Source organism: Coregonus clupeaformis, chromosome 33 (genome assembly GCF_020615455.1).
Source record: "Coregonus clupeaformis isolate EN_2021a chromosome 33, ASM2061545v1, whole genome shotgun sequence".
NCBI lineage: Eukaryota > Metazoa > Chordata > Actinopteri > Salmoniformes > Salmonidae > Coregonus > Coregonus clupeaformis.
Window position 1 is genome coordinate 6,042,030 of NC_059224.1, and position 14,982 is coordinate 6,057,011.

At 46.0% G+C, this 14,982-nt stretch overlaps 1 protein-coding gene across 1 annotated transcript in view; it reads left to right on the top strand.

Annotated features, from left to right (window-relative positions):
* Positions 1-271: 271 nt before the first annotated feature.
* The window catches only part of LOC121548563 (potassium channel subfamily K member 10), a 29,945-nt gene continuing 15,234 nt past the window's right edge, over positions 272-14,982 (top strand). The window contains exons 1-2 of the mRNA XM_041860036.2: positions 272-1,023; positions 10,541-10,926. Of these exons, the coding sequence (XP_041715970.1) occupies positions 969-1,023; positions 10,541-10,926 (441 nt within the window). The 5' untranslated portion in view covers positions 272-968. The remainder of the gene's footprint in view (positions 1,024-10,540; positions 10,927-14,982) is intronic.

Here is a 14,982-nt window from a genome sequence, read left to right on the forward strand (position 1 = left end):
CTAATCTTTGCACCACGGGAATATAACTCATGTCAATGCTTTGTCTGACCCAAACATACTGTACGTTGAACGCCAAACATATTTCTGTAACAACTCAAAATGAGAAGTGGAAGACGTGGGCAGAGATACCCATAGGTGATTGATTTCTTCTGCGTGTTTGGATAATGTAATGATGTGTCCAGAAGCACAGGGTGTTATGACAAAGCTTTGCCGCAGGGACCACTATTTGCCAGTTACCTGGGGACTGCCGCATTCAACCTCATTCATAAGGGAGCTTTAGTCCGTGAGCTCCATACTCTACACAGCCTATAGCAAACAAGACAAGCTGTATTAATCAATGCCTTGCCCATCGAAAATGCTAGCAACCCCGACTTCTCCATGTTGAACTTGGATGGCATATGGCTCTCCGGTTTGGAGTGCTGCCATAAGAAAACGCCTCCTCTTGGCGCACTAGCATTAAAAAGAGCGGGAGAGAGATGCACGCACCGCGCCATCGCCCAATTAGCCTACTCGCTTGCTGAAGTCTGCCTTTGTTACAGCAGTAGAGACAGCAATTCTTTAACATGTAATCGTGAAGTTCGTCAACGCTGTTGGAGCTCGGTCTCCTCCTGCGTGTTGTCGTTGTTTACAATACAAAAGGACTGGCGTGGACTGTGGTGCAACGAGCAATAGTGGGTAATAGTGGGTGTGCGCTGCGCTGGTGTTCCTAGAGTAGAGGCTGCAGCAGGGAGAGGGGAGCTCATAATTAGCTTTTTACCCGGGTGTACACCTCGATCTCACTGACAAGAGCAAAATATTACACGGATGATGTGTTTTTACTCCCTGCCGTTCTCCATTCTCTCTCGGTTAAAAACAAAGGGTTCCATAGAAAGGGCGTTGAAAGATTTCACATAAAGACAAGGCTTTTTTGTTTCCAGTCAGTTGTTTTCGCCAAGGGTTTGGTCCATTGTGGCAAACCGAAAATCAAGATGAAATTTCCCACAGAGAACCCAAGAAAACCAGGGCACCCCAACCCTCCGCCAGGTTTGTATTGGAACGTTTGTTGGCGTTTGTTGGTAATCAATAAAAGCAGATCAATTGAGTTTAAAGCTCCCAAGATTACCTTAACAGTCTACTATAAGTTATTTTGTTTCATTAAACATACTTGAAATAGCCTAACCTTTATCTAATTGGACTATATGTGAAACTTGAACAGTATTGATAACCATAAAACTGATATTATTGACATAGGTCAATGTATGACAGCAGTGAATGTGTACACCACACACAGGAGCATTTATGACAGCAGTGAATGTGTACACCACATACAGGAGCATGTGTTGCATGACCGCTATCCAACGACGAATGGCGCATAGCCTACCACAATTGTTTTACTTATTATTGATACCTTTCATCTAGGCCTGGCAACAGGATGACATGGTGGCTGGTATTTCTTTAGAGCCCTAATAAAACAAGGTAGATTGGTCCTACTGCTGTTCGAATGTACAAAAATGTATCTGAAATGTAGCCATACACATCAACAACCGTTTGTTTTATATAATAACACAATAAATATATCCGCCCCGCTAAGACATACAAGTGTATCTGAAATGCAGCCGTAGCTGCCATAGGCCTACACATAATTTGCGCCTACCAACACGTACAGAACAGCTCGACACGATGAGCACCACTAGCTTATCAAAGATTCTTAGAGGCGTCATAGCTTAAACTTCAATAACTAGAACTAGATGCTACAGTTCTGTCGAATTTGTGACACTACGCAATGAGCGTAACCTACAGAAAGCCAAGCCGCCACTTCTCCAGGTGCGCATTATTTTCTGTGGGAGAGTTGAAGAAAAGCTAACAAAATCAAACTAAGTGCATATTCTATATTCATACAGTGAGGGAAAAAAGTATTTGATCCCCTGCTGATTTTGTACGTTTGCCTACTGACAAAGAAATGATCAGTCTATAATTTTAATGGTATGTTTATTTGAACAGTGAGAGACAGAATAACAACAACAAAAATCCAGAAAAACACATGTCAAAAATGTTATAAAATGATTTGCATTTTAATGAGGGAAATAAGTATTTGACCCCTCTGCAAAACATGACTTAGTACTTGGTGGCAAAACCCTTGTTGGCAATCACAGAGGTCAGACGTTTCTTGTAGTTGGCCACCAGGTTTGCACACATGTCAGGAGGGATTTTGTCTCACTCCTCTTTGCAGATCTTCTCCCAAGTCATTAAGGTTTCGAGGCTGACGTTTGGTAACTCGAACCTTCAGCTCCCTCCACAGATTTTCTATGGGATTAAGGTCTGGAGACTGGCTGGGCCACTCCAGGACCTTAATGTGCTCTTCTTGAGCCACTCCTTTGTTGCCTTGGCCGTGTGTTTTGGGTCATTGTCATGCTGGAATACCCATCCACGACCCATTTTCAATGCCCTGGCTGAGGGAAGGAGGTTCTCACCCAAGATTTGACGGTACATGGCCCCGTCCATCGTCCCTTTGATGCGGTGAAGTTGTCCTGTCCCCTTACAGAAAAACACCCCAAAGCATAATGTTTCCACCTCCATGTTTGACGGTGGGGATGGTGTTCTTGGGGTCATAGGCAGCATTCCTCCTCCTCCAAACACGGCGAGTTGAGTTGATGCCAAAGAGCGCCATTTTGGTCTCATCTGACCACAACACTTTCACCCAGTTCTCCTCTGAATCATTCATAGCATAGACATAGCATTTTCCTTGATGGCCAAAAAGCTCAATTTTAGTCTCATCTGACCAGAGTACCTTCTTCCATATGTTTGGGGAGTCTCCCACATGTCTTTTGGCGAACACCAAACGTGTTTGCTTATTTTTTTCATTAAGCAATGACTTTTTTCTGGCCACTCTTCCGTAAAGCCCAACTCTGTGGATTGTACGGCTTAAAGTGGTCCTATGGACAGATACTCCAATCTCCGCTGTGGAGCTTTGCAGCTCCTTCAGGGTTACCTTTGGTCTCTTTGTTGCCTCTGATTAATGCCCTCCTTGCCTGGTCTGTGAGTTTTGGTGGGCGGCCCTCTCTTGGCAGGTTTGTTATGGTGCCATATTCTTTAAATTTTTTAATAATGGATTTAATGGTGCTCCGTGGGATGTTCAAAGTTTTGGATATTTTTTTATAACCCAACCCTGATCTGTACTTCTCCACAACTTTGTCCCTGACCTGTTTGGAGCGCTCCTTGGTCTTCATGGTGCCGCTTGCAAAGTGGGTGAATACATATGCACGCACTACTTTTCCGTTATTTATTTTTTATAATTTTTTGAAACAAGTTATTATTTTAATTTCACTTCACCAATTTGTCCATTACATGAAATCCCCCCCCCCCCAAATCCATTTAAATTACAGATTGTAAAGCAACAAAATAGGAAAAACGCCAAGGGGGATGAATACTTTTGCAAGGCACTGTACGTACTGCGGACAGTAGTTTATGACTGCAGTAACTCGTTAGCAGGGTCGAGTCATGTTAGCATTTACATTTACATTTTAGTCATTTATTAGACACTCTTATCCAGAGCGACTTACAGTTAGTGAGCGCATACATTTTCATACTGACCCCCAAGCATGAGTAGATTCAATTTCACCAAGCATTTCTTTGATGTTACACTCGCAATAACATCTGCTAACCATGTGTATGTGACCAATACATTTAATTAGATTTTTTATTAGATTTCTTGTCACTTGATTTCAGAATGACTGACACCGTGGCGAGGTGGCCAGTCTAACTCTTTTCAGTTTTTCACAAGTGTACTGTGCAGCCACTGTGGGTTTCCTAAAGAAAGTGTACAGGGAGCAACACACATTGAGAAAGTCCTCTCTCGCCACCTCAGATGACATAACGTGCACCACAACCAAATGCAGACCTTGAACCAGGCGCTACAAAAGGTCCGCTTTATCCCACAGAAAATGTGGCTCATGTAAGTGTCAAGACAGACATGCGCTGGCTCCTCATCACCGACGTCGACAGGTGCTAGTGGCTGGGGTAAAGGAGGTGCAGGTGCTTGTTGTGATATTAACCTTGTGCTGCTGGTGCTTGGCCCTCTTCTCAATCTTGTTGGTCAGCAGGCGGTGTGGGGGATGTGCAGGTATTGCATTTGCCGCTAGGCTCCTCAACCTCGGCTAGCAGGCTGCTCAGTGAGCTCAGCATTGGTCTCGACATGATGGTCCTCCGTTTTTTTGCTCTTGGCGGTGCCCAGCCATTTTCAGATATCCATGCTGATCAAAGCTTAGACAACTAGCTATAATTATTCACTGCACCACCAGAAGCTAGCTGTAGCTGTCTGCAAAAGTGAACAACCCTTTTCTGTCAATTTGACCCCGCCCTCGAATCCAATTAATCCAATCAGAATGCATTTTTGGATTTTAACTACTAAATATGACATTATTACATCCCTCCTCCCTCCCCCACAAATTCTATGCCTGGCCCCTCAACCCCATAGAGTCGGCCCTGCTTTCATCCCACCCGGCCATGGCTCTGATCCCAACCCAAAAATGATAAGGTCGCCTGCGCTCTTTTAAGGACCTTACTACTGAATAGTGTCTGTTCAAGGTGCATAGAAGTCAAAATAAGAATACTGGAAGAGATGGAGACCCGCACACTGTCTAAATTTTTTATAAATCCAAAACTGAGTCTTGAATGCAAAATAAAGATGTTTATTAAAACATAATTGTGCCCAAAATATCATAGTGCAAGAAAGTGCATGAATGAAAGTTGAAAACAAAACACAAACGTTTCGGCCTCAGGCCATCATCAGTGTAAATGATCTGCACCACATGAGGCTACTGAGTGGAGGACGGCTCATAATAATGGCCGGAATGAAGCGAATGGAATGGCATCAAACACATAGAAACCATGTGTTTGATGTATTTGATACCATTCCACTAAATGTGGGTAATTTTTGGTTGAGACATTGATCAATGAGATTTCAACCTTTACTCAACCGCTCAAAAAGACAGACAGAAGTTTGTTGAATTCCCAATGTGTTATCACTATGCTTTCAACCATCTAAAAGCACAACCAAATTCTAATGGAAAAAACATGTCTGATTTTTGGTTTAGTGTCACGATCGTCTGACGAATGAGTAGACCAAAGCGCAGCGCGTTGAGCGAACATGACTTTATTTAATTAAAGCCTGGAACAAAACAACAAATAAAGAACGATACGTGAAGTCCTCTGTAACACTGACAGAACATGGAACAAAAACCCACAAACACAAGGTGAACACAGACAGTTTAAATATGGCTCCCAATCAGAGATAACGAGCCGACAGCTGACACTCGTTACCTCCGATTGGGAGTCATTTGACCAAACAAGGAAAACACAACCAATGACAACCCAACCAAACAAAACACAACCAAAACGAACACACCCTGGCTCAAAATACAAAGTCCCGGAGCCAGAGCGTGACAGTACCCCCCTAAAGGCGCGGACTGCGACCGCGCTCAAAACCCCAAATAGGGGGAGGGCTGGGTGGGTGTTGCTCCTCGGAGGCGGCTCCGGCTCCGGGCTTGACCACCACCCTTCCACAATCCCCCCGTAGCGCCCCGGTCGGTCTGACCCCGCTGGCTGGATCTGGACCGGACATAGACGGAGCGGATTGCTCAAACTCCGTAGTGGAGTAGCTGACCTGACCAGGCACCGGACTGACGACGCGCACCCCTGGCTTGGCGCGTGAGGCAGGAACGGACCGGACCTGGCTGACGATATGCACCCTTGGCTTGGTGCGTGGGCCGGAACGGACCTCACCAGGCTGACGACTCGCATCCTTGGCTTGGTGCGAGTAGCAGGAATGGGCTGGATCAGGCTGACGACTCGCACCCTTGGCTTGGTGCGAGTAGCAGGAACGAGCTGGACCAGGCCGACGACGCACCCCGTAGGCTTGGTGCGTGGAGCAGGAACAGGCCGGGCTGGGCTGGCGACGCACACCGTAGGCTTAGTGCGTGGAGCAGGAACAGGCCGGGCAGGGCTGGCGACGCACACCGTAGGTTTGGTGCGTGGAGCAGGGACAGGCCGGGCCGGGCTGACGACGCACACCGTGAGACTTGGTGCGTGGAGCAGGAACAGGCCGGGCAGGGGCTGTCGACGCACACCGTAGACTTGGTGCGTGGAGCAGGAACAGGCCGGGCAGGGCTGTCGACGCACACCGTAGGTTTGGTGCGTGGAGCAGGAACAGGCCGGGCAGGGCTGTCGACGCACACCGTAGACTTGGTGCGTGGAGCAGGAACAGGCCGGGCAGGGCTGTCGACGCACACCGTAGACTTGGTGCGTGGAGCAGGAACAGGCCGGGCAGGGCTGTCGACGCACACCGTAGACTTGGTGCGTGGAGCAGGAACAGGCCGGGCAGGGCTGTCGACGCACACCGTAGACTTGGTGCGTGGAGCAGGAACAGGCCGGGCAGGGCTGGCGACGCACACCGTAGGTTTGATGCGTGGAGCAGGGACAGGCCGGGCTGGGCTGGCGACGCACACCGTAGGTTTGGTGCGTGGAGCAGGGACAGGCCGGACCGTACTGGGAACACACACCACTGGCTTTAAACGGGGATCAGGAACGGGCCGGACCGGACTGGCAATCCACCTCAGTCCTCTCGCCGTGCCTCTACGAACTCCTTCCCTCCTCTCGCCAATGGCTCCCGTAACCCGGTGGCCTTCTCTCCTCTTCTCCTACTTCGCCCTGTGGCAGCCTCCTGCTGCCCAGTCGCCCATGCCGTGTGCCCCCCTAAAAAATTATTGGGGGGTGCCTCTCGTCCGTCCGACGATGGCACTGCTGACGCCGCTGCTCCTCTCTCGCCAGGGCCTTGATCCTACCCCAAGGCCCCTTGCCCCCGAAAGCATGTCCTCCCAGGACCACACTTTGCCCACCTGGGCCATCGCCAGCCTCTCTATCTCCCTTTCCTGGCGCTTCCTCCCATGACCAGGCTGCCTGCTCCTGGACACGCTGCTTGGTCCTTGTACGGTGGGTTTTTCTGTCACGATCGTCTGACGAATGAGTAGACCAAAGCGCAGCGCGTTGAGCCGAACATGACTTTATTTAATTAAAGCCTGGAACAAAACAACAAATAAAGAACGATACGTGAAGTCCTCTGTAACACTGACAGAACATGGAACAAAAACCCACAAACACAAGGTGAACACAGACAGTTTAAATATGGCTCCCAATCAGAGATAACGAGCCGACAGCTGACACTCGTTACCTCCGATTGGGAGTCATTTGACCAAACAAGGAAAACACAACCAATGACAACCCAACCAAACAAAACACAACCAAAACGAACACACCCTGGCTCAAAATACAAAGTCCCGGAGCCAGAGCGTGACATTTAGTTGTCATCTAAATGTGTTATCACTGCACTTCAAACCATTTAAAAGCACAACAATGTTCAAATGGGAATACAATGTCAGATATGTTGTATTTATACAACAACTTAATGTTTTATCACTGTGCTTCATCTAATAGCACAACCAAATGACCTGGATTGTAATTGAGATTACATTAAAAGTACGTAGTGCAAGTGATCAGTGCTGTTCGAGATTCTGCACAAATATTTATATTGTGAAGATCTCCACAGACCTGCAACCTTTGCATGCTATCTTGAACATGCACACTTTCAATGATTACATAATACGATTTTTATAGTTACACTAACCTCAAAATGTGGCAATGGATGAGTTACTCATTTTAAGGTTGAATAAAAACGGTTACATTAGTTTGTAAGATAGCCTTATCTTCAGGCTATTTACTGTATTACGAAAGTCATATCGAATTGTGGTAGGTTGACAACGCAACCAAATATCAACATTTAAAAGAGATGACTAATGCTTGGATAGTTTAATCTGAGCCACTGGCTTAATCCTATTCTTTAACTTAATCTTTTGTTTAGTTGGATACATGAATCCAACATATGATTTGTTAACTTGTCCACAAGTTAATAGGCTATGTACTGTATTGCAAAAGTGATATTGAATTGTGTTTGGTAGTCAACGCAACCAAATGTCAACATTTGAAGGATATGTACATTTTGTACTACTGACTTTGACTTTAATTCCTGTTTGTCTACAAATTAATAATTGATATGTCTCCATCTCAACCAAAAATCTAAGTTAATAATAGGACTAAATCAAATCAAACTTTAAATGCACTTTAAATAAAGTTTGATTTGATTTGGAGATGTTGAAATGGAGATGTGAATCCAACATATTCATTATTAACTTCAACCAAAGCTTGAAACCCTAGGCCTATATGTATTGTCTATTGAAGCAATAGCTGTTGATAACTTCGCAATTGCTATATAGGTCTAAATAGTATCATTGATTATATATGACTTATAGAGTATGGTTCATTTAATCTGCTCTGTTAAACCTACCCTTTGGAATGACTTCGATAGCGTCAGTGAATCTATTTAGTTAAGAAGAGCTCTCTCATCAATCATTCTCACGATAGCACATTGGTAGTAGTCAGTGACTAATATCAAAGCTAAAGATTGCTGGGCTTGGTTAAAACCCTAGATGGGAGACCAAATGCTGTAGGTAGATCAACTCTCCAGCAGGAGGTGCTGCCCAGCCTACTGTTTGTTTTCTGATAGTGGATATAACGTTGAAGATCTGACGTTGTTTCAAAGGTACACATTCAACATGTTTTATACAAGGTTTGGCTATGTTGAAAATTGGTTACCATGATGACATAATTCTATGGTTTAAATTTCACCCTCAAAACAACAGTTTGATGACTTTTTACAAATCCAATGTATTTTCCACATAGATTCCACATTACAATATGTTGACAAATTACATTGAAACAACATTGATTCAACCAGTTTGTGCCCAGTTGGAAGAGAGAAGCATGTTTCCTATTGGCCTTTTATGTATAAATATATGTGAACATAATTTAGTCACTCACCGTGTCTATGCCCTCATTTATGTTCTGTTTGAGGGGAATTGACAATGGCCGCACTCTAGTCTAAAACATGTCAGTTGAGGTGAAGGCTAAATGGCTAATGTGAACTGTCAGTCGGTAATATAATGCCAGAAAGGAGCACTTGGTGTGTTACAACTGCTGCAGTATAGTGATGCATTGAGAGATGGAGTAAAAACACTACCTCACGTCCACGTGGCTGCCCTCTTCTCGCGCACGGTCACCACGCGGCTGCCCTCTTCTCGCGCACGGTCACCACGCGGCTGCCCTCTTCTCGCGCACGGTCACCATGCGGCTGCCCTCTTCTCGCGCACGGTCACCACGCGGCTGCCCTCTTCTCGCGCACGGTCACCATGCGGCTGCCCTCTTCTCGCGCACAGTCACGTTTACCCAGTGGAGCACGTGATTTAAGGGTCTGTCTGTTATCATCGGGATGACCTTCTGGGAGAAATGTCAGCCATGTTTTATGGGCTACATGCAGCCAAGTGTTGCACATATAATTATTCTCAGTTTTGAGGCAGGCAGTGTTTAGCGCTGCTTATCAGAATTCATTGCACCTGCAAGACCAGTGTAATGAATGTTTTTCCTTACAGTGAGGTTATTAAATGGTTACATAAATCACCAGCACTAATTCCATTGGCTTTCATCATCAAAACCTAGGCTTCTTTGTATGTTGTGTACACATTAGATGTACCAGAATGGTGATGACTCTCAAGCATAATCTTACATAATGTAATGCTAAAAATGAGCATCTTGAAGGAATGACTGTGAGGTTAATGAAAAAGAAGCAATGCAGATGGAAGAAATCTTTGGATGCTTCGGCTATGAATTGTGAATGTTTATAACTACAAATCCATATCACAAACAGAAAATCTACTCCCGGTTTTTCTTTCTAATATAATTCAGACAGTACAGTATTAGGACATCATCTATCAACCCATCATCTTTTCATATATAAGGCTCACTTTTTAATCCATAATACCATAGCATTCTCAGCCTGCTTGGGGCTACGAGCCATACCATTTCGGATCCTGTGAATCCACTGGCTGATGGAGTGTGCTGATGGAACACTCTATAGCGCTCTGAGATGCCTGCTCTTAACCGGAATGGATTTTCTGAAAGCCCACAGAACACTTTGAGATTCACCCTCTCGCTCTCTATCACTCGCTCTCTATCACTCGCTCTCTCTTTCTTTCTCTCTCTCTCTCTCTCTCTCTCTCTCTCTCTCTCTCTCTCTCTCTCTCTCTCTCTCTCTCTCTCTCTCTCTCTCTCTCTCTCTCTCTCTCTCTCTCTCTCTCTCTCTCTCTCTCTCTCTCTTTCTGCCAGCCTGTGCTGCTCAGAACCTCAAGCATCAAGACATACTCCATTACTGTTTCATTGTCATACTCCTGGGACTGATAGACGGAAATACATCTTTAAGGTCAAACTGCCCAGAAAATGAAGCCCAGTTCCATATGGTATTCTTACAAGGTTATTAACCTATTCCTGACGTACATACAGTAGGGTATTCCACCCCTTCCTTTCATAGATTTTTGGATTGTGCAGTGTGTGACTACAAATTAACTTTACCCATAATGCAGCTCCTAACAATAACGTTTCATTATTTTATTCTCTGCAGTGGCGCCCCAGACCAACCTGTTCCCCCAAAAGAAGGTCCAGTCAGGCATGATGAGTGCCAGCCTGGTGCAGGCCAGTGTGGCCACCATGCAGAACCCCATGGGCTGCACCGTTCCCCGGCTCTCTCCGTCACGGCCCGCCAGCATGGTGGCCAGCATGGAGGCGGTGGGTGAGGACGGCTCGCCGCTTTTCACCGTCATGAAGTGGAAGACAGTAGTGGCGGTGTTCGTGGTCGTGGTGGCCTATCTGGTCGGGGGAGGTTTGGTGTTCCGGGCCCTGGAGCAACCATTCGAGAGCAACCAGAAGGTGACCATCACTGCGGAGAAGGCGGCATTCCTGCAGAAACACCCCTGTGTCTCACCGGCAGAGCTGGAGGCGCTCATCAAGGTAAGGAAAGACAGCAGCAGCCACTAGGCCAATCTGCAGTCGATACTGGAGCTCTCCTGTCTCCAGTTCTGTCTGGGGTCCCTAGTGGGGAATCAGGTCTCCTGAAACTTGAACTCTGTATCGATCCAACGCTAGCCAAGCCCCACACAAACACTATACACTAAACACCGCCAGCCATCCTGGAATAGGATAGGAACCACACTAAACAGGCTAGTGTAATAACATCACTATAGAGTCTACATGTATGTCAGACTGAATTCAAAGCGACCACTGATACTGTGAGCGTGACTCTGTATTGTGATTGATAAATGCCATACGTGTGTGTGCTATTTTGGCCAGTATGCCCAGAAGCCTGCGTGCCAGCATGTGACGTCATTCAGACCTTGGCTGCCACCGCCATACTCTCCTCACTGTGATGCCTAATGACACTTGTTATTGCTAGTGCCTCACGGGGAACGTGGTTGGCATAACAACAGCTCAGAGACATGACTGAGGAGAGGTGGAGAATAGTGATCAGAATGACAAAATGCCAATTCTTACACCTAGGTGGATGTGTAATGGAGGGGGTTCAGTGAACCATGCATGATTGATAAGAATCTTGAGTCTGAATCTTAAAGATTTGTGTTAGCGCCCCAAGCTAATGCCTAGGCTTTAGCTTAGCAGGCTAACACAGTCTTGTGGCGCACCGGAGACTCAGGTTCGAACCCTGGTCCGTCACAGATACATGGCAATATTTAATCTGTATCATAGGATAGCTATGATAGACGTCCATACAATCAGGAATACATTATGTAACTGTCAGCAGCAATACTGATTTCCCTTTTACATCAGGTCTGTCTATAGCTTATAGGAAAGTTAGCAGATACCCCTATCATGCAATTGTATGCTTTTTACATTAAGTAATTCTATAGATTTCCTCATTTAGGTTCACCTTGATCCATTTGACTTGGAACGATATGCCTGCCTATTCTTCATGTCCTACTCCCTTTTAGTCGATAGAATCATATCATTTACATTACATTTACGTCATTTAGCAGACGCTCTTATCCAGAGCGACTTACACATTTGTGCATTCACCTTATAGCCAGTGGGATAACCACTTTACAATATGTTTATTTTTTTATTTTTTTTATTTTTCGTGGTGGTGTAAGGGGGGGAGAAGGATTACTTTATCCTATCCCAGGTATTCCTTAATAATATCAGCCATTTAGCAGACACTTTTATCCAAAGTGACTTACAGTCATGCGTGCATACATTTTACGTATGGGTGGTCCCGGGAATCAAACACGCTATTCTGGCATTACAAGAACCATGCTCTACCAACTGAGCTACAAAGGACCACAGGATATTGAGACAAACGTCTCAGACCCAGTTCAAGACAGCTTCCAGAAAACAATAGCTTCTACAATCTAATGTTTCACCTCCTGGAAAATGAAAACCGGGAAGAAGTGAAACTGGCGAGAAGCCTAATAAACAGAGCTTTACTGCAGCATTGTCACTTCTGCAAGCGCCAGCAGGGTTTTCAGGGCCGAACGCTTCTAGCTCCTCGTAAAACAGATCAGCCAGATAGTGACCCCCCAGCTGTGAATCCCTGGATAATGCAGGACAATGCAGGCCACAGTCCCACTGATGTAGGGAGACAAATGGCAGTGCAGGTAGCCAAACAGAGTTTCTCCTGGCCGCCTCACCAACAATACACAGAGGTGCCAGTGTGAACTGTAATCATGAATGAATTGGAAACACTTAGCTCGGTAATACTCAAGGATCTCGGGTTTGGGCAATGATCGGAAGTGAGCGCGTTCGTAATTGTTTTTGTTCTAACTGTTTTAACTGTGAAACAAGAGGTGGTCGTTTATCTTAGTTACAGCAGAACTCAGAGGCAGTAGGGAAACGGGCTAAAGCAGAGGGCTGTCACGTTTCGTATTAATTCCTCTCTGGAAAACGGTGCTAGGGGATGGAGGGATGCCAATGCAGCTGCCATGCCTCACTGCCTTCATAGGAGAATGCTGGAGGCCTGTAATGCTTGGAATACAGAATGGATATTTTACTGCAGAGAAGTCTAAATAAGCAACTCAGCACTAAATCGTTGACATATTTCAGTGCATATGGAGCATCTGCATTCAGAGCATCTGCAACCCAAAATGCTTTGTCCCCTAATAATATATATATTTTCAATTTCTACACGGACATTAGCTGGCATAGGAGTGCTATATGTACTTTTGTTTCCTGAGTGGATCTTTGTGACTCACAAAGGCAGCATGCAAGGTATTTTGTCATCTAAAAGCTAAAATGAGATTTCTCATTGAACCATCATCTTCGGAGTGCTTAACATTTAAAAAGGGTCTTCAGGCATGTTCGTCGTTGGTAAAAGCAACAGTGTCCCCTCTAATATATGCAGAGATAATCGCCTACATTTTCAGCCCAGGGAGGCTAAATTATGCCGTAAGTCTTAAAAGCATCTGCTGGGGAATTAATTATTCATTAGCGGCTATAGTCCTGGAGGACCAAGGATGGATGGAGGTGGGCTACAGTCCTGGAGGACCAAGGATAGATGGAGGTGGGCTTCAGTCCTGGAGGACCCAGGATAGATGGAGGTGGGCTACAGTCCTGGAGGACCCAGGATAGATGGAGGTGGGCTACAGTCCTGGAGGACCCAGGATGGATGGAGGTGGGCTGGGAGAATGTCAACTGCTCCTCCGGGCCTCTACTCTGGTGTGATTACTGCTGCTTGGGATTAAACTGAACCCATTACAGTATCTTGTCCATCAGTCCCTCTAAGTGCCACATCATGTTATAAGTGTAGCTTGATTTACTACATTACCCACAATACTCTGGTGACTAGGTCTTTCCATTAAACTGAATCTAGAGGATCATTAGACCTTTCTCATCTTTTCTGAAGCCATTGGGTTACTTAGCCTTTTTCAACCCCCTTTTTCAATTACGATCATGTCTCATCGCTGCAACTCCCCAACGGGCTCGGGAGAGGCAAAAGTCGAGTCATGCATCCTCCGAAAACATGACCCTCCAAACCACGCTCTTTAACATTAGCCCACTTAACCCGGAAGCACCAATGTGTCAGAGGAAACACTGTTCAACTGACTACCGATGTCAGCCTGCAGGCACCCGGCCCGCCACAAGGAGTCGCTAGAGCGCAAGGAACCCCAGCCAAACCCTCCCCTAACCCGGACGACGCTGGGCCAATTGTGTTCTGCCCTATGGGACTCCCGGTCACGGCCAATTGTGACACAGCCTGGGATCGAACCCGGGTCTGTAGTGACGCCTCAAGCACTGTGATGCAGTGCCTTAGACCGCTGCGCCACTCGGGAGGCCAGATTACTTGCCTTTTATTCTGACTCATTGTTTGGGTTCTGGATATTGCCAGATCGTATTGTTGTCAACGACTGAGCCAGCATTGTCAAACATGAGGCAGGGTGCAGGCTGTAGACACTGTAGCAGGCTGGGGGCTGTCAGGGGGAGGGATTGGTTTGTATGGTGTGTCATTCCATCCCAATGAGGTCCTACCATGGTGTCACTCCATCCCACTGAGATCCTACCATGGTGCCTTTATTTATTGCCCAACTCTAGGGCTATGATTCAGAGGTGTGGAGTGCGACGGTGTGGAGTGCGACTGTGTGAGTGTGCGTTGACTCACCCATTCAGCCTCCCCCTTCCCCCTCTACTCCCTCTCCCTCTCCAGCCTCTCTCTCTTGAAGAGAAATGTTCTCTAAGGTTGTAATGCGATTGCTGACACATTCCCTCTGCTGACACAATTATGAAAGTTAAGGAAGGCCTTTAACCTGAAGGAGAGCAGGCCGAATATGTCCCATGACGTCTGGTTGTCTGATTGAGAAGATATAACGGAATTACAACTGCTCTCTGTTAAAACAAGTTAAAGGTGTATTTTTCATGACAAGATCAACACTTTATGGGAAAGACGTCAAATGTTGGTTGTTATCTAGTCAGATAAGCAGATAACAACCAGATAAATCATTTGTTTTTCTGGTTGTTAAACAGATGTTTATAGTGTACATCAGTGGAGGCTGCTGAGGGGAGATT